Consider the following 17820-nt stretch of genomic DNA (forward strand, 5'->3'; position numbering starts at 1 on the left):
CTTTGGCCACAGCAAGACCTGGAACAGGTGGCTTTATTTTTGCTTAGGGGAACCGCTGTGGCTAGTTGGCCAAGGCCTCACAGGAAGAAACTACCAATCAGATGGACTGAGCCCCAGGGAGACAAGGTAGAGAGAAGGGGTACCAGGGCCTCCCCCTCCACTCTCCTGCCCCAGGGCCCTCTCACCACTGCAGGCTCCCCAGCCCCACTCATTGCAAGGCTGTGCTCATGGTGTCCGACACAGTTGGCCTCAGGCATAAAAGCCCCAGAGGAACGTGGCCACGGCCATCATGAGCAGGGCGTTGAGGTTGACGACGCGGGCCCAGCTTGGGTCCTCACTGATGTCCTCCAGCCGCCTGGCCGTGGCAGCCATCTCTTCCTGGGTAGGGCGTGGGGGGCTGCCTGCCCCACCCCTGCTCATTCCACAGAACCAGAGCAGGCACTGGCGGAACAGGCCTGGCGCTGGCGACGGGGGCTCTGGGAGAAATTGAGGGCCTACAGTTAGTCTGAGGGAACTCGGCTCCCCCAGCTGCCTCGCCCCGACTCCCGGGGCAGTGCCTTACCCTCCATCTCCACAGCGTGCTCGGGGCGCCCGTTCTGTACGGGGGCTGAGGTTGGACCTTCTAGCTCCTCCACATCCAGGTCCTCCCGCTCCTCCTTGCTGTGCCGGAGACTGAAAACCAGGCGGTGGAGCTGGGGAAGGGCAGGAGCAGGGACCAAGTGGGAGCGCTGTTCCCCCTGCCCCGGACCTGGAGGTCTCCTGTCCACACCCATACTCCCTCGCCTCCCTCTGTCCAGCCTGCACTCCAGCCCAGGCTCACTCCAGGATCACTTTCCACGGCTGCCCTTTGCCCATGCTAAACCCAAGCTCCTCAGCTGGGTGTTTAAGGGTCTTGGCCCTGTTCAGTCCTCAGCTTCATCACCCCAAGTCCCCTGTATACACTCAAACTTGTAGTATTGGGGTGGCCAAAAAGTTCGTTCAGGGTTTTCCATAAGATGTTACAGAAAAATCCAAACAAACTTTTTGGCCAACCCAATACTTTAGACTCTAGTCTCACAGTCCTGCTAACCCGGCGTTCCTTCCTGTGGGTGTTTGCTCACAGGGTGTCCTCCTGCTGCCTTTCCCCCTTCTCCACCTATGGGGTCCTGCCCATCCATCTGGGCCCAGCTCTTTTGTCCTGCCCCCCCATATCAGCTCTGCCCTGGGGCACCTGCCTTGCCACAGCACCAGACCAGACCCTTTTGGGGCTTTCAGGATAGTACTCTGTCCCTCTCAGCCACCAATCAGGCCAAGACTCGGGGGGGCTTTAACCTCCCCCACAATCTTCAAGCCACCACCAAACCACCTCAAATAAATGTGATTTAGATAAAAACATCCTTCTTGCTTTGCAAGTGAAGCTTCAAACTGGACTCTCAGCCTGCCCTCACCAAGCCTCGGTGTAGAAATTCAGGTCCTCCGCACTGGGGGTTCTGGGAAGCAGACTGGCATCCTCAGGGTGGAGAGGACTCAAGTTTGGTGCCCCCTGTTTGGTGCCCGGTCCAGAGGCCCGCACTTACGTGCTTGCGCGGGATGGGTGGTGTGCACAGTGAGACCACGAGGGTGAGGAGGCCGGAGCAGACGAAGAGCACGATGGCGAAGTAGAGGTAGTGCACGCGGCAGAGGAGCGCGGGGCATGCCGAGGGGCGCACGCAGCTGCCCGAGCCAAAGGAGAACTCGGGAACCAGGCGCGCCAGACCCATCAGCAGGCCCCCGATCAGCCCCCAGAAGGCGCCCTGCGGGGGCGGAGAGCGCATCAGCCTCCTTGGGTGCCCAGGTCCGGCCCCGAGCTCCCAATGTACACACACACCTTCTCATTGACACGGGGCACGAAGAGCGCCAGCACGAAGACGGCCGACACCGGCGGCGCCAGGTAGCTGGAGACCGACTGGATGTAATCAAAGAGCTGCCCGCCCTGCGCCGCCTGCACCACGGGGAGCCAGGCCACCGACACGGCCACGATGAACACCACCCAGAGCCTGCGGTGGGCGGCCAGCAGGTTTCACCCAGGTCCCCGTCTCCCCATGTCCCTATGAGTGCTCCCTGCCCCTCCCCCCCCACCTGGGGCTGATTCGTGGGGCAGGAGATGGGGAACCCAGGCCCACCGTCCTACTAGCAGCAGCTCGCGGTCGCCGGCGCGGGGCCGCAGGCGCGTGTAGATGTCCATGGTGAACAGCGTGCTGCTGCTGTTAAAGATCGAGGCCAGCGAGGACATGAGCGCGGCCAGCATGACCGCCAACATGAGTCCGCGCAGACCTGCGGGCCGACGCGAGCCGTGAGCCTGCGGGCACGAGGGGTCCCGGGAGGCTGCGGGCTGGGCGAGGGGTGACTCCTCCCACGGGCGCCTGTGGGCAGGGGCGCCCTTCGGGTGCCCGCCCTCACCATTGGGCATGAGCTGCACGACGAGCCGCGGGTAGGCGATGTTGGAACACCCCACCTCGGTCCCGCACACGCGCTTACACACCTCGGGCACCACGCACGCCACCTCGTCTGCGGGAAGGGGCACGACGTGGCTAGGGCGGAACAGGGTCTGGAACTTCGGATCCCAGAAGTGGGGGGCGGGGAAGCCCAGGGGAGGAGAGATGGGACCCCCGTGTGGGAGGGGGGGCTGGGGGACCCAAATCTTAGGACGGGAACGGAAATGGAAGGTAGGCACCTGTATCCCTGCACAAGAAAGGGGCTGGATGGGGCACAGGGCTCTCGGTCGGGGCGGGGTGCAGACGTTACCCGGGTAAAGAATGCGGCTGATCATGCCGGGCATGACCATGAGGAACATGGGCATCAGCTTCAAGTAGCCGCAGAGGATGCAGCCTGCCTTGATGTGGGTCAGGTTTTTCCCAGCCAGGCAGCGCTGCACTATGACCTGCGACGAGGGGCGTTCAACTACCTGCGTCCAGTCCCGGGTACCCCTCCCCTCCGGCCTTGCCTCAGCTCGCCGCTATAATTCAGACCCCGCGGCTGGCCCATCGAAGCGGGCAATTCAGCTCCAAGCGCAGACCCCGACTCTTGGATCCGGCTCCATCTGGTTTAGCTCTGGCGCCGGCTTCCCGCCCCCTCGCATCACGCCGTCCACCTGGCTTCCAAGATGGGTTCAGGCTCCACCCACCTCAGCTCCGCCCACCGCGGTTCCAGCCTCGCTCCCCGCCCAGGCCCTGACCCCGCACCTGGTCGCTACACCAGTACCAGCTTGAGACGATGGTAAGCCCCAGTAGCAGCGCGGGCCACGGCAGGTCCCCCGTCACAGGGTCCCGGAGCAGATGGTAGGAGTCGGGCCGGGGTCGATAGCAGGAGCTGGAGATGTTGCCCACCGCCGGATCCTCGGACACCGTCAGGGACGTCACCGCCCCCAAGTATTTGTCGAAAAGCCCCGAATAACCGCCCACCTCGTGGAAGGCTGTGAGGGCAAAGCCGTCAGAGGACCCGGCGTCCGCCACAAGGTCCTCCCTAGGACCCACATGTCGCAGACCCACGAAGTCCCTGCTCCCAGATGGAGAGATCTGCGGACCTCCTCGTCCCTCCCCCATGGGCTGAGCCCCTACCGTAACCCATGAGGACGAAGGCCCCAGCGAGAATGACGAAGGTCTGCACTGTATCCGTGTACATCAGCGCTGCCAGCCCTCCTGCAACCGGCCTGGGTCAGTGGGGACAGCCCAGACAGGCTGCCACTAGTACATACAGTGTCTTTGTGCGAATTGGAAAAGGGTCCCCCTTTCCTGGGGGAGCAAATTTTAAAATGATGGCCCATTCTCTGGGCTCTCGCACTCCAGCATCAGGAGGCAGGGCTGGGTGAGCATAGTGGGGCTGAGGTTTAGGCTCCACTGATGCCAGGTGCCCACGTGCGGGACCTCCACTACAGGCCCTCCTCTAAGCCCCAGTTTTCTCCTCTGTGCGATGGGAGGAGGTGATTCGCTAAGGTCCAAGTCTCATCCCAGGTGAGGGGCCGGCACCTCAAGCGGGCCTTGGTACCAGGCCCCACCCACACTGCTCCAGTGTCAGGCCTGGGGTCCACCCTGGGATCCTCCAACCTGCACTGGTTTGGTGAGCTATCCTGGAGTCTGGCCAAGTCGTCTCTCCCTTCCCAGGCATTCAAGAAGAGTAAGAGTTGTTAAATCTTCCTTTTTGCCCGGGCCAAGGATGGGCTCAGATCTCCGAACTTCCAGACCAAATCCAAGGAATGGGATTGGAGGGGTGTTTGCTTTCCAAAGATTTTGGTTCTTCTCCTGCTTGGACCACATCACACTTAAGAACTTCTCCAGCCTGCTTTCCTTTGGTGACTTCCCTAAGTCCCGCCCACAGATCCACACTCCCTTCCCTAAGCCCCTGCCACCTGCCACCTGTCACAGTGTAGATCATGGTGATGCCCAGGAGTGCAATGACGGAGGCATAGATGTTCCAGCCCAGAGCCTGTTGAATGAATACTGCCCCGGAGAACATGTCCACCTTGGGGGAAGGAGCAAGCATGCAGGTCAGGACCCGGGGGCTATGGTGGGGACCCAGCTCCACCTCCTGCCCAGATCATGACCTTACATGGCCATACCTCAAAGATTCCCTCATTTTTTGATGCCCTGCTCTTCCCAGATACCTCTCATTGTGGTTGGCGCCCCAGAAACCTATTCTTTCCAGGTCCTCCTCCATCATGGTTCTTACGGCCATGACTCCTTGATTCTGCCCCCTCCAGGGCTTTCTAGAGACCCCCACTGGGTGGTCCCACCCTTCCAGAGTCCCAACCCGCTCCCCACACGTGCGTGCGCACCGAAATCTTGGTGAAGATGTACAGAAAAAGCGAGAGTACAGACAAGTAGAGGCGGATACGATGGCCACCAAAGCGCTTGCGCAGGTACTGCGGCATCGTAATGACGCCCGCGGTCAGATACACGGGCACAAAGAGCCAGCCGAGTAGCAGCACCACGAACAGCGCCTGCGGGCACAGCACGACAGCTGAGGGTGACTCCCTGTGTGAGATCCTGCCATGAGCGCGTCCTCGCCCCTGATGGGTCTAAGGAAACTGCTTCTCTCGGTGCACATGCTACTCCAAGGCAGGTGGCAGGAGGGGCCCAGGGGACACAAATGCAGATTCCCTGGGCCCTGGTCATTAGGGACAAGGTCTTGATACTCTGTTGGGCCCTGAACTAGAGCCCTTCTTGCCCTGACAGCCCATGACCCCTGGCCATCCCTAAGATGATCCCTGTCCTGCTCCTCCCCCACACCCCCCACCTGAATCTAAGCACCGACCCCTTGGCCAGACCCCCAGTCTCTGCCTCCCCTCTCCTCTCCACCCACCCAAACCTTCTGTCCATCAAGGCTCAGCTCAGAGGCCTCCTCCTCCAGGAAACCCTGAGCTCAAAGCCCTGATCTCCCCAGCCCTTCGAGGTGAGCCTCAGTCCCAGAGCCTCATCTCCTGCCCACTTCTGCGAGGGGCTTTCCTCTGGCCCAGAGGCCCTCACAGGCCACAGCTTCAGAGAGCATCAGAAGACGCGCTTTACTATCTCTGAGACTGTTCACCCCACTTCAGAGAGGAGTAAATCAAGGCCACAGAGGGTGTGGCTGGTCCAGGCTCACATAGCAATAGCGAGTCTGGAGCAGGGCCTACCCCTGCCCTGAACGTGGTATCTCCCACCCACCTCGGCCTCCAAGCTGGCTGCGTGAGCTTCACTTGAAGCCCAGCCCCATCTCACAGTTGGCAAGTCCCACCTCTGGTCTCACATCCCGCCCCCCCCCCACCCGCCCTGAGCCTCTCCAGGTGTGACCCTTTCAGGGGTTCCCACAGGGAGGTGGGGATTATTGGCAAAAAGAGGGGCTCACGTTCCACTCAAATCCAGCCACAGCCAGGCCGCTTGCCGCGCCAGTCCCTGCCAGGCCCACAAAGTGGCCACTGCCGATGTTGCTGGCAAAGAGGGAGGCCCCGACCTGGGTGGCCAGAGGTAGGGGTGAGCCAGGCTGCTTCCCTGGGCCTCCCACCGCTCCACAGCCCAGCCTCTCTCACCGGCCACCACACCATACTTCGCCCTGCCAGGAAGTAGCCGCCAACGGTGCCTCTGTTGGTTCTGCACATGGACTGGGGGATGGGAGTGGAGAGAGGCATGGGTTCGGGGCACATCTTTGGACCTCATCAGCCTCCTCAACACATTCCTCAGCCTTGTTCCAGGCTGAAGATTAACCAGCACACGGCTCCCCTGATGGTTCACACGCCACCCCACCCCCAACCTCCTCCTGGGCACCCAGATCTACCCAGACCCTAACGTAGCATCCAGCTCCCCAAGCCTGAGCGTGGCTGGATTTGGCCTGACTTTCTTGGGGGCCCAGTATATGGACTTCTGGCCAGCCAGCCCTTATGTAGACAGGGGAACAGAGACCTCATTTAGAACACTGTCCCTGATGAAAATCTACCGAACCCACAACTAGTCCAATCCAAAGGTGAATAGAGAAGGCATGCATGAATGTGGGCTGGGCCACCCTGAGTCTATCAAAAGACTGACTTGCCCCCCACCCCGGGTTTCTCCCTCAAAGATCCAGGCATCCTTCCCCTACCACACATGGGGACTCCCTGAGACTTTTCCCCCAGGCCCCAGAAGAGGGCCCCAGCAGCATCCCCCAACTTCTCACCCACAAGCCGACACCAATGACCAGCAGGAAGTAAGCCGCAATGACCAGGATGTCAGCAGTGTTGTCAATTAGGGCCCTCTGTTCCCCTAGCCCTGGTGCTGAGCCTGCCTCTGTGTGTTCCTCCATTCTGTCCAGGATCTGCCCCTCAGGGCACCAGCCCCTGGAATCCCCACCGGAGAAGGATTAATGGTTACCCCAGGGGCAATGAGCCGACAAGTCCCCCCTCCCCAGCTTTGTTTAGCTGAATCAGGTCTCATGGAGGCTGCAGGCTGGTCCTGGGGAGCTGGACACTTTCAAATTCAAGAGTAGTCCCCTTCCTGGGCCTTAGCCCCCACCCTTTCCCCAGAGCTCCAGGCTCAAAATCACTTCTACCTGCTAAAAATGCCTGCCCTCCTTCTGACCTAGGGATCCCAGCTGAGACAGCCCCCTGGTTCCTTTGAGGGTTTTTTTTTTTTTTTTTTTTTTTGGCTGCATTGCGTCTTTGTTGCTGTGTGTGGGCTTTCTCTAGTTGCGGTGAGTGGGGGCTACTCTTAGTTGTGGTGCGTGGGCTTCTCATTGTGGTGGCTTCTCTTGTTGCTGAGCACCGGCTCTAGGTGCACGGGCTTCAGTAGGTGCAGCACACAGGCTCAGTAGTTGTGGCTCACGGGCTCTAGAGCACAGGCTCAGAAGTTGTGGTGCACTGACTTAGTTGCTATGCAGCATGTGGAAATTTCCTGGACCAGGGATCAAACCCGTGTCCCCTGAATTGGCAGGCGGATTCTCAACCACTCTGCCACCAGGGAAGTCCAGCCCCCTGGTTCTGACTAATCCATAGGCATCGTTTTCAGACCCAAATCTGACAGTGTCATTGCCCTGCTCAGGAGGTCTCCATAGCTCACCGTCACACCCAGGAGGAGGCAGCAGCTTCTTAGCCTGAGGTTTCAGGCCAGCCATGCCCCATCCCTGCCCACCCTTCCCCTTGCTCCTCCATACCAAACCCAGAGTGAAATCATATTTCCTTCCCATTCCCTTGCCCAACCCAGTCCCTGTATTCTCTTACCCCAAAACTTTTGTATAAGCTCTGCCTTCTGCTTAGAATGCCTCCCTGCCTCCCAGATGGCCAGCTCCTACCCAGTCTTCAGCACGCAGCCCATGGCACCTCTTCAGGAATGACTTCTCTGACTTTCCTGATACAGTTCTGAGCACACTGCATAGACCTTGCCTGGGTCCAGGTCCGTCTCCCCAGTTTACCAGCGACTCCCCAAGAGCAGGAAATGATCTGATTCATTCCTGGAGTCCCACTGCTCAGCACAGGACTGGATGCAAGAAGAGAGGGGCTTGATAAATATCTGCACTTCTGCCTTTCTAGAACTGACCAGACTTAGATGGCTGATTATGGGAGTTGGGTTCATCCCGGAGATGGGGAACAGAGAATGACATTTTAGGAGAATGTGATGAGTTATTTAAGGAATGCCTTCATTTCAGTCCCTTCAAAAGCAGGCCCTAAGATGAGAATTTGAGTGCGAGGACTGTATCGGGGAGACGATCCCAGTAAGGAGCGGGGAAGATAGACAAGAAAGGAGAAACCTGTGTGTGGATTGAAAGGTTACCACTGTGACAATCTCAGTGGGGACCCTCTGAGACACTGTGGAGAACTCACCTCAGAACTGACCCCCAAGGGGCCAGAAAGCTGGGGTATTCATTCACCAGTCCCTGTCTCTAACAGGCTGGAAGTTACAGACCCTCCCTCACCCACCCCAGGCCTGCCAGTTACAGGAACACCCTCCCTCCTCCAGAAAGCAACCTCAGACAGAAACTCAGGGCACAGCTGGGGAGACCAAGGGCCTGGGAAGTGTCTGCACATGACTTCCCAGGTGGGCCAGGTGGATATAGGCAGGGTACCCACAGTGTTTGCTTCAGTAGGTGAATTTGAAGTGCCTGGGAGACATCTCAGGGGCAAGTATCGGAGGACACGTTGGGGTTAAAGGCACTTAAAATCAAATCTATGTGCCCTCACCAGGGCCTGGAAAGCCTTTCATGATGTGGCACCTAGATCCTCTTTGACCTCATCTCCTGTTACTCTCTCCCTTGCTTGCTTTAACCAACCACACTGGCCTTCTTTCTTTTCTTCCAATATGCCAAGCTCTTTCCTACCACCTGGCCTTTGCACTTACTGTTTCCTCTGCCTGGGATGCTCTCCTCAGGCTCTTTGACTGGCTGGCTCTTTCCTCAACCTTCAAAGTCTCCATGTAGATATTCACAGAAGCCCCCGACAGTCTGGTTCAAGTACTCCCTTCCCCATCTTCTCTAACTTAGTTCTCTCTTTTTTTCCTTCTCGCCTTCACTCCTTCCCTTCTTTCCTCATTCCTTCCTTCATTAGTAAACATTTATGGAGCACTTACCACATGCTAGACAGCATCCTAGAAACTGGACAGATAACAGTTAGCAAAACAAACATGTCATCTGACCAACAAGCTTTCAGGAGTTTGTCTTCATTTCCGAAATAAACAAGCAACAAATAAACACCTATTTGCAGTAGTGATAAGTGAGGGACTAGGGAGGTGCTGTGGGTGGAAACTAGAGGGAAGAGCCAGCTTTACCTAGGCTGTCAGGGAAGTCCCCATTACTTCATCACACTTGTCACTGTGTGTTTTTCATCTGTCTCCCCTACTAGACCGTGAGGCCAAGGAACGTGTTTCCTATGGTCTCCCCAGCACCTGGCATGGAGCCTAGAGCAGTACATGCTCAAAAAACACTTGGTAGATGAATGGCTCAAGACTGGGAGGTGGTTACAAGCCAAGGGATGGACAGTATTCCCCAGGGAGAATTTGTGGAAGAGAAAGAGCCTAGGAAGCCTAGGAAGACCCAGGGAGGGGAGCCTCAGTGAGGAACAGATTTGTGGGGTCTGCCCAAGGCCAAGACAAGAGAAACTCACCTTTGTCTCTCGCCCACACATGTTCTCCTTGGCTGTTAGCTCCTCCTTGAGCCGGAAGGGGCTCTGAGGATCCATTGTTTCCAGCCTCAAAGGCCCCTGTAGTTAGGACCCAGGAGTCTAGGCCCCCTCCCTAGGGAACTGCAGAGTCTAAGGTACCAGGCTTAAAAGGCCTCTGGGGTTTGGGGATTCAGATGGAGCCTGACCTTGTCCATACTTAAGAACTCCTGGCTCCACCCTTCTCTGCTGGGGCTTGGCTCAGGTGTCACCTCCTCCAGGAAGCCCTCCTTGACTTCCAAGCTGAGTTAGAAGCCTCCTTCTGCCTCTTACAGCTCCCAGCACTTCCCTCAGTCACTACCCCAAGTGTCATCCTCTGCCTAGGGGAGATGTTATGAGTCAATACCAGTATGAGAGAGGCTGTAATATAATGCCCGGATCCAAAGGTTGGGCATAAATTGGCACTTTTGAATGGAGCCGGATCCCTGAGGGTCTTTTAAGGAGAGGGGGGTGGGGGAAGTCTGGAAACCAGACAAGGTGGCAAAGGTAGAAGGGACTGGGAAGGGTACAGATTAAGAGCTTATTTCAAGGATATAAGGAACTGAAGGGTGAGGGGTTGGGGACGGGAAGGTTTGATGGACCCTGCTTGAGCTCCCGTCCTGGCTCGCCGTCTGTACAACCCTGCGCAGGTGGCTGACGTTTCCAGCCTCAGGCTCCTCTGATAGGTGAAGGACAACCTGTAAAGGCTGAGGCTGCAGGTCCGGCTCCCCGCCACAGGGCGGTGGCCTAGAACATGTCACGGCCAGAGCCAGTACAAGGGGCAAGGCGTCGGGACACGAGGACCTCCCCACCCCCCACCCCCCCGCGCAGAGACACAGCACCGGTGCGACGTGGAATGTGTGTTTATGTAGGTAGAAAAAAGTGCACTGAACAGTGAGGGGGTGGGGAGGGACGTCCCGGCCTGGCCTTGGGTCTGTGGGAATTGCAAGGACCCTCCTCCAGTCGGGGGACTCCCTCAAGGCTGGGAATAAAGTGAAGGGCTCACGCGGGGTCGCTCGTCAGTATACGACCCACTTTGGGGGGCGCGTGGCCTTAGGCTCGGGGGGGGGGCCTTTTCTGAACTCGCCCACGGAGAACGTACAGTACCTTCGGGGCTGATCCCTCCAGGGGGTGGGGCCTCACGGAGCCGGGCTGGGGCAGCCCCGAGCTCTAAGCGCAAGGCCTTGCGGTGTGGAGAGCCCCATCTTTTCGGAAGGGCGAGGTCTTTGGGGCCGCGCTCCCCCAAAGGGGCGAGCCCGGCAGGCGCTCAGCCGAAGAGCTTGAGGAAGCAGGGCTGGCAGTAGGGCTTGCCGGCGCGCTCCTGGAAGGAGCCCTTGGTGAGAGGGCGCAGGCAGAAGGTGCAGGTGAAGTGGTCCGGGTGGAAGCGGCGGCCCAGGGCCGACACGCATCGGCCGGTCACCGGGAGGCCGCACGTGGCGCACAGCGACCCGCGCCGCGCGTGGAAATGGTTCTCGCACAGCGGACGGCCCTCGTGCTCAAAAAAGCTGCCTCCCGAGAAGGGCGCGAAGCATTCCTGGGGAAGGGCAACCGCGAAAGGATGGGTCAGCGCCGACTTCCAGATCAAGTAACTCTCCTTACGAGCTGAATAACACCCCCCACCCCAAGACCCCAGCAGCCCCTTGCACCCCCCTCAAACGCGAAGCCTTGCCTCCCCTGGACCCTGCTCTGAATAATCGCCCCGCCCCAGGCTCCTAGTCCCGCCCCCCGTTGGCCCGCCCCCAGGCCCCGCCCCCCCCAGCCGCTCACCCTGCAGACGAAACAGTCTGGGTGCCAGAGCGCGCTGAGCGCCGAGATGTAGTTATCCAGAATGGGGCCTTGGCAGCCCTGGCAGCGCGGGGCGAACAGCTGCAGGAAGTCTCGGCGGCAGTAGGGGCGGCCCTCCCGCTCGTGGAAACCTAGGAGCGGGGACCGAATAGGAGGAAGGAAAAGGGTGCGAGGTGGCACCAGGAGCCAGAGGAGGCGTCGTCAGAGGAAGCAGTAGGCGGAGAGGGATGGGGTCTGGGGCGCGGGGAGAGCGGGAACGGATGGGATGGGAACCCACAGGTGGGACAGGTTGGGGCCAGGAGAGAGCAGGAGAAAATCCACGGCCCCGAGGACTTCGGAGGTCGTAGTAGGCTGGCCCAAAGGGAACCGGGAGGGATGTCGAGCGGACCCGCGGCTTTCCGCGCGGGTGGGAGTCAAGCTCTCACCCTCATCTCCGAAGGGCTCCCCGCAACTGACGCAGCAGAAATGCTCCGGGTGCCAGTGGGTGCCCAAGGCAGTAACCATCTTCTGTGGGGAATGAAAGGGGACACTCAGTGTGGCCTTCCATTTCTTCACCACTCCCTCTTCCGCCCTGAACCTAGGTGAGTGGGTCGAAGTATGAGTTTAAGGTTGGGAGACCTAGCAGGAACTTGGGAATCAAAGAGAGAGGGCGGAGTCTAAAGGGCCACGGAGAACAAGGGAGGGGCTGGGACATGGGGGTGGGGGCAGGGGACGTGAAAGTGCATGAGGTCCATCCCACAGGAGCCTTGGGTGAGACAGAGGCAGGGCTTGTGGGCCAGGTGGGGCTCACGTGTCGGATGGGTTGATTGCAGAGGCCACATCGTGGGGAGAAGCGCTCAAAGTAGCACTCTGGACAGAAGGGAGCTCCATCCTTCTCGAAGAAGCTGCTGCCTCCCAGGGCCGTGGAACAGCCACCACAAACAAAGTGCTCAGGGTGCCAAGCACGGCCAAGTGCGGTCACCACCTGCAAGTTGGGGCGTGAGGTCGGGGTCAGAGTGGCCCTTGGGCTGCCATGTGCCCAGTGAGCCAAGGTTTACGGGGCACTTTGTGAATCTTATCTCTGAGTGATCAGGATGAAGAATCTATTGTCCAAGTCACTCAGTCCATGAGGGATGGAGATCCAACCTGCCTTCCAGCACAGTGCGTGGGGCCCACCATACTTTTTAGGAACCCGCAAAAATGTTATAATTTCTTTTAAAATCAGAAGGGAAAAAACGAGCTAGGAGGAAAATGACTGAATATGTAATATTAACATATTCATCTTTACACCAACACAGTCATAAAATGTAATTTTTGTATCTTTTTTTTTAATGGAGGAAGGGGCCCATAAGGTGAAATGCTTAGGGCCACAAAAGTCATAATGTCACCCTGCTTTGCTGAGATTGGAGCTTCTAGGATGGAGGTAGGGTGCTTTATCTAGCAGGAGGATCTAGGTCAACCACTAGGCATAGTTGCTGATAACATCTGCTCAGTCAATAAGCCAAGAAAGGGAGCTCCCAGACCTCCCAGTGGAGGAGAAACAGTCTTTGTGGGTGCCTGAGAGATGGTGGGTGGAGCCAATGAGACTTTTGTGAAGGTTAAATGAGATGGGGATTTGTAAAGGAGCTAGCCAAGTGCCAGGAACACAGTAGGACCAGAATAAATAATAACTGGGTTGGAATTCTTACTCTGCCACTTACTTACTATGTGACTTGGAGCTTCAGTTTCCTCATCCGTAAAATAAATAACAGTAATACCCATTGCCCCTCAGTTAAGATAGATCTATAGGTCTCTACCCCCTTACTTGCCGGGCTATACTTACTTGCCCAGCAATGGGTTTATTGCAGGAGCCACAGAGGCCCTTGGCCTGGGTGGGAACACCGCGGCGGCTGAGGTCAGACTGAAGCAGCCCCAGCATGGTGTCCAGGCTGCCTTTGCTAGCGGGCCCTGGTGGGGAGGGGGAGTCCTCATTCATGGAGCTTGGCACTGGTGGCTGGGTTGGCCCAGAGGCTGGAAGCTGCAGCAGGGAGGACAGGAGAGTTGAGTCAGCAAGGCAGTAGCTGTGGGAGGGTCTAAAATGGGTTGAGAGCCACAAATCCACACTGGCCCCCTCCTCACTCCCTGAGTGACTCACATGGTTCTGGACACGGAAGTCAGAGAGTGAGGCCATCAGTCTATCTAGCTCCAGGGTGGCAGAGGTGGCTGAAGGCTTTGGGAGAACAGGGGATGGGCTGGGAGGGCTGTGAAGAATACAACTTGTGTCAGCTCAGAGCCTCAGAGTAGCGCTTCCTCCTGTAACTCAGGCATCCAAGACTGATCGCCTCTCTCCCAGCCCTGCCAACTTGCCAAACTCACGGGCTGGGCCTTTTCTTGTCCTCAGATTGGTCCTCTTTCTGCTCCCCTGCAGCCTCCTTGCTGGATGGGAACTGAGACATTATTTCATCTGCAGAGAGGATAGAAGGGCACAGGACGTGGGGCCATGCTCTAGCCTCCCGCCCAGTTAAGGCTTGTATCCCTTTAGCGGCTATTCTGAGAAGTCTGTACCCACTTAGTCTCTGCTCTCCCCTGCCCCCTTTCCTATCAAGGCCTGTAACCCTGGTACCTGTGATGTTGAACTGAGTGGCATTAAGTTCCTGAAGCAACCGGTCTAGCTCACAGAGACCCGTGCCCAAGACACCACCGGAAGAGGAGAATGGAGGGGCTGCAGGGGCCGCAGGCTTCGGGGACCGGGGCTTGCATACCGTGCTGGGAAACAGGGTGGGATCCTGGGTTCAGGGGTGGGAATACAAGCCTGAGTCTCAATTGGCTCCCCCATCCCCCAGTACCCAGCCCCCTCACCTGTACAGATGATCCTTGTCACCAGAGGCTCCTGAAGACTCCCCAGACCCCATCTATAGAGAAGGACACACGTGTGGGACGATAGGCCTGTACTTTGCCCACTCAGGCCCAGATTCCCTTTGCTCCTGCTAAACCTGGCCCTGATGGTTGCTCCAGACCCCAGCATCTGATCTCACCTGTGGCAGAGGAGATGTGAGGGGCTCTGGGGGCCGCTCTTTTAGAGCCCCTGACCTTGGCATGTGTGAGGTTGTGGTCTCCAGGTCAGAGAGCAGGGCATCTGCAGGAAGAGGCCGTCAGGGTGAGAGGTTGGGAGGTCAAGGTTAAGGCAGAGACAGGGCCTTAAGTGATCAGAGAACAAGTGTTCTAAGTGGGCAGTATTTGAGGAGGATGTAAGCCAGTGTTAGGAGCAGAGGTCAAGAATCAGAAGAAACGCAAGGCCAGACCAAGGCAGAGATATGGACGGACAGCAAGGACTACTTATGATCAGAACATCCCACGTGGCTCATCCTGAGAGTCATATACAAACTCAGCTACCTGATTCTTTTATTCTCCAAATTTTCCGTAATTTGGCTCCACCCCAAATTGCTCAATTGGCTATATGCCTGACATCAGCTTTCTGATTGGATGTTCTTTCTGTCACACCCCCTACACCTAAACAGGCCCCTCCCAGCTCTGGCCCACCTCCAGACGCCACTGAGCTCCACCCTGCGCACCTCATTGGTGAGTCTGCTGGGACCTGCTTTCTGATTGGCTTATTCTTCACAGTACCAGTGCCAGTTACCCCTGCTGAGCAGCACCCCCTGCTGCAGGGTGCTGGAACCCCTTCTCTTACACGCAGGGCACAGCCTTCCAGTCCCAGTTCTAACAGACAGAGAGGATGAGATGCCTGGGTCCTCCTTCCTGCCCCAAGACAGACAGACACACAGACACACACACCCTCCGGCCCCCTCCCCGCCCCCCACCCCCCATTCCCAGTTTCTGATCCTTTGAACTCTTTACCTTCCAGAATCTAGAAGTCCCTACCCATTTACTCTGCCTCTCTGAGCGCCTTGGTGGAACCCTTAACCTCTCCCTGACATCTTAGCACTCATCTCTTAAACTTTCTGCCCCAAGGACCTGAGCACTACCATAGTTAAGGGCCCTTAACTCTTTCTTCCCAAAACCCTAGGGCAAGCCCATTTTCTTCTCCAGAACTTGATGTCATATTCTCCCTTACCGGCTATTTTCCCAGTCCCTGGACCCAAGGTGTCTTTAACTCCTCCCTTCTCAGAGCTCCTGAGCCCAGGCGCCCAGAGACGCTGCACCTCCCTGCCCATCCATCTGCAGCCAGTGATGGAGTAGCGGAGCGAGGGAAGAAGGGAGGGAGCGGCCAGTCTGGCAAAGGCAGGAAGGGAGAGGCAGGAAGGGGGACGTGGAGTCGGAAAGGAGGCGCCGGGCAGAGACCAGAAGCGAGAAGACAGGAGGCAGGGATGGAGAGATGCCGGGAGTGCGAGGGGGCGCCAGGATGGGGAAGGGGGTCCAGGCGGTAGTAGGCACTGGGGACAAGGGGACCCGGGCCCCACTCACCCAGGTCCTCCATGACGGGGCGCGGGCAGACCGCGCGGGGCGAGCAGGGCGGGGGCCGTGTCCGGTGGGGGCGGGGGGCGGGGGGACGTCCGGGAGCCGGAGGCCCAGCCGTGACCATGTAAGGAAGCCAGGACCCGCTGGGATAGGGCTGGGTGGGGGTGGGGGTGGGGGCCTGAAAGGGAGGGCCCCGGCCCACCCGGGCCCAGCCTGCTTGCCTGCTGCGGAGACGGCCACACCCCAGCCTTGGCCTCAGCTGCAGGGAGCCCCAGGCGGCCAGAGCCCGGGTAAGAAAAGTGGCTCTTCCAGACTAAGCCCGGGATCCTCTGCCCAGTGAGACTCCTAGCCACAGACAGAGGCCCAAGCCCACCCCCACCCCCAAAGCTAGCACCCTGAGTCCTCGACAGAGATCCCCTCCCACCCAGGCTATTCCTGGGAGCCTGCTCCAGACAGAATTTTGGGGGTGGAGGTGGGAGTGGTGTTCTAAGGGTCAGTTAGATCCCAGGTTCAGAGACCTTCCCTTAGAGCCTGTGACAGTGACATAAACAGAGATCCCCAAAGGCACACAAACAAGATACAAAGAAATCTCCCAGAGACAGAAACAGAGCGACACAATGAACCCACTCACAGACTCTAAGCCATAGCGCTGAAAACAGACATACACACACAGGTAAACAGAAACCAAGGCCCAAGCCCCACACAGATTCAGGGCAAACACTCCCAGGCAGCTGTCGCCAGTAGAGATGACCCAGGCCTGTCCGAAAACAGTCCTGTCCCGAGATACTGAAGAAGCTAGAGAAGAAAGCAAGACAGACTCCAGCCACAAGGGAACACAAGGCCTTCCCTGGACTGAGACCCTGAGAAATCAAGTTGGAAACGAGAAACTCTAGAGATAGGCGTGGACAGACACAACAGTGCTGCAGCCACGGGACTGTGGGTCTCAATCCAGATCTAAGTCCAGACGTGAGCACTGCAATGAGGAGAGGGGGTTCTTCAACCCAGCAGCAAATCAGAACCTGGGAGCTTTTTAAAAATACTGATGCCCAAGGGCCCCTCCTCTCAGTCCAATTCAATCTGAAAGGGCCCAGCCATCAGTATCTTAAAAAAGCTCTCTGGGGACTTCCCTGGCAGTCCAGTGGTTAGGACTCCATGCTTTCACTTCAGAGGACATGGGTTGGATCCCTGGTCAGGGAACTAAGACCCCACATGCAAATCCCATACGCCACGCGGTATAGCAAAAAACAAACAAAAAATTCAGGAGAGAGAAATGAATAAATCCTTAAGTACTTATATAATAGATTAAAAAAAAAAAAAAAGCTCTCTAGGTGGTTCTAAAGCACAGTTTGAGAACAGCAGAGACCTGAACACTCCCAGAGGCACAGGGCTGGCAAGTGGCAACTTTGGCTCCCCAGAAGCTAGCAGACAGCAGACAGGCCCGGTCCAGACACTGTCCTCAAAGTCAGGCTGCCACCTAAGTGGCCAGTGATCTGGAAGCCAGGTTATGGAGACCCTGCCTAGGCGACCAAAGCCATGCGAGCCCTTTCCTCACCTGAATGCCAGCCTAGGGCTACAGCCCCCTCTGGGCATGACTAAGGGCTTCAGAGGCTTGAAGAACACAGTAGGTCTTCCCTCAGAAGAGCAGGGCACTTGGCCTAAGAGATGAAAATGGACCCAGAGACTAAAGGCCCACAATGGGTCAAGGGAACTGAAGAAACGATAATGCCAAGGTCTTGGACGTACACCCCCACACTCACATCCCCTCCGCACACCCCGCTTAGCCCTGATCGAGGTCTGTGTCCAGCTGGGTGGCTGTCTGAGCAATGAAGTAGCCTGGGCAGGAAGCAGGCTTCCCCTGGGGCCCGAAACCACATCCTGAGAAGCAGCCTGGGAACGCCACCATATCCTAGGACTCCAGGAACCAGCACATAATTACTTATTATACTCCTACACGCCAAGGGTGGCCTGTATTGAGACACAGAGACCTGGACAGGACCCTGCTGGATGGGTGAAGGGGTGGGGGTACTACCACAGAAAGTAAGCAGAGACACCACACAACAGGGGTAGCCAAC

The 17820-nt window shown here is 57.7% G+C and overlaps 2 protein-coding genes across 5 annotated transcripts; both read right to left on the reverse strand.

The window, feature by feature from the left end:
- Nucleotides 1-249: 249 nt before the first annotated feature.
- Nucleotides 250-6995, reverse strand: SLC5A2 (solute carrier family 5 member 2). The gene is given in 13 exon segments (XM_057748722.1): nt 250-476; nt 563-692; nt 1557-1772; nt 1847-2292; nt 2419-2526; nt 2764-2899; nt 3201-3430; nt 3576-3656; nt 4371-4476; nt 4790-4954; nt 5839-5943; nt 6020-6091; nt 6640-6995. Coding segments are annotated over 13 exon segments (2148 nt in total). The 5' UTR covers nt 6766-6995.
- A 3439-nt stretch (nt 6996-10434) lies between these two features.
- TGFB1I1 (transforming growth factor beta 1 induced transcript 1) lies at nt 10435-15826 on the reverse strand. Of its 4 annotated transcripts, none has more exons than XM_057749279.1 (11): nt 15755-15826; nt 14365-14465; nt 14189-14241; nt 13953-14095; nt 13706-13793; nt 13485-13590; nt 13173-13367; nt 12162-12335; nt 11797-11878; nt 11354-11502; nt 10435-11120 (listed from the first exon to the last, which is right to left on the reverse strand). In XM_057749279.1, the coding sequence occupies exons 1-11, from the start codon at nt 15765-15767 to the stop codon at nt 10854-10856; spliced, it is 1371 nt and encodes a 456-aa protein (XP_057605262.1). In that variant the 5' UTR covers nt 15768-15826; the 3' UTR covers nt 10435-10853. The 4 variants fall into 4 exon arrangements, with proteins under 4 accessions (XP_057605262.1, XP_057605263.1, XP_057605261.1 ...); XM_057749280.1 differs by having other exon boundaries at nt 14365-14526; nt 15755-15803; XM_057749278.1 differs by lacking the exon at nt 15755-15826 and adding an exon at nt 15405-15558.
- Nucleotides 15827-17820: the final 1994 nt, after the last annotated feature.

The sequence above is a fragment of the Hippopotamus amphibius genome, chromosome 9, assembly GCF_030028045.1.
Source record: "Hippopotamus amphibius kiboko isolate mHipAmp2 chromosome 9, mHipAmp2.hap2, whole genome shotgun sequence".
Classification (NCBI taxonomy): domain Eukaryota; kingdom Metazoa; phylum Chordata; class Mammalia; order Artiodactyla; family Hippopotamidae; genus Hippopotamus; species Hippopotamus amphibius.

Bases quoted from the DNA above. Each gene is read 5' to 3' on its own strand.
- TGFB1I1 (XM_057749278.1), bottom strand. From the start codon at position 15,504: ATGGGCAGGGAGGTGCAGCGTCTCTGGGCGCCTGGGCTCAGGAGCTCT. The intron at 14,242-14,364 runs GTGAGATCAGAT...CCTTCTCTATAG, and splicing joins TCACATCTCCTCTGCCACAG to ATGGGGTCTGGGGAGTCTTC. The intron at 11,121-11,353 runs GTGAGCGGCTGG...GCCCTTCCCCAG, and splicing joins CAGACTGTTTCGTCTGCAGG to GAATGCTTCGCGCCCTTCTC.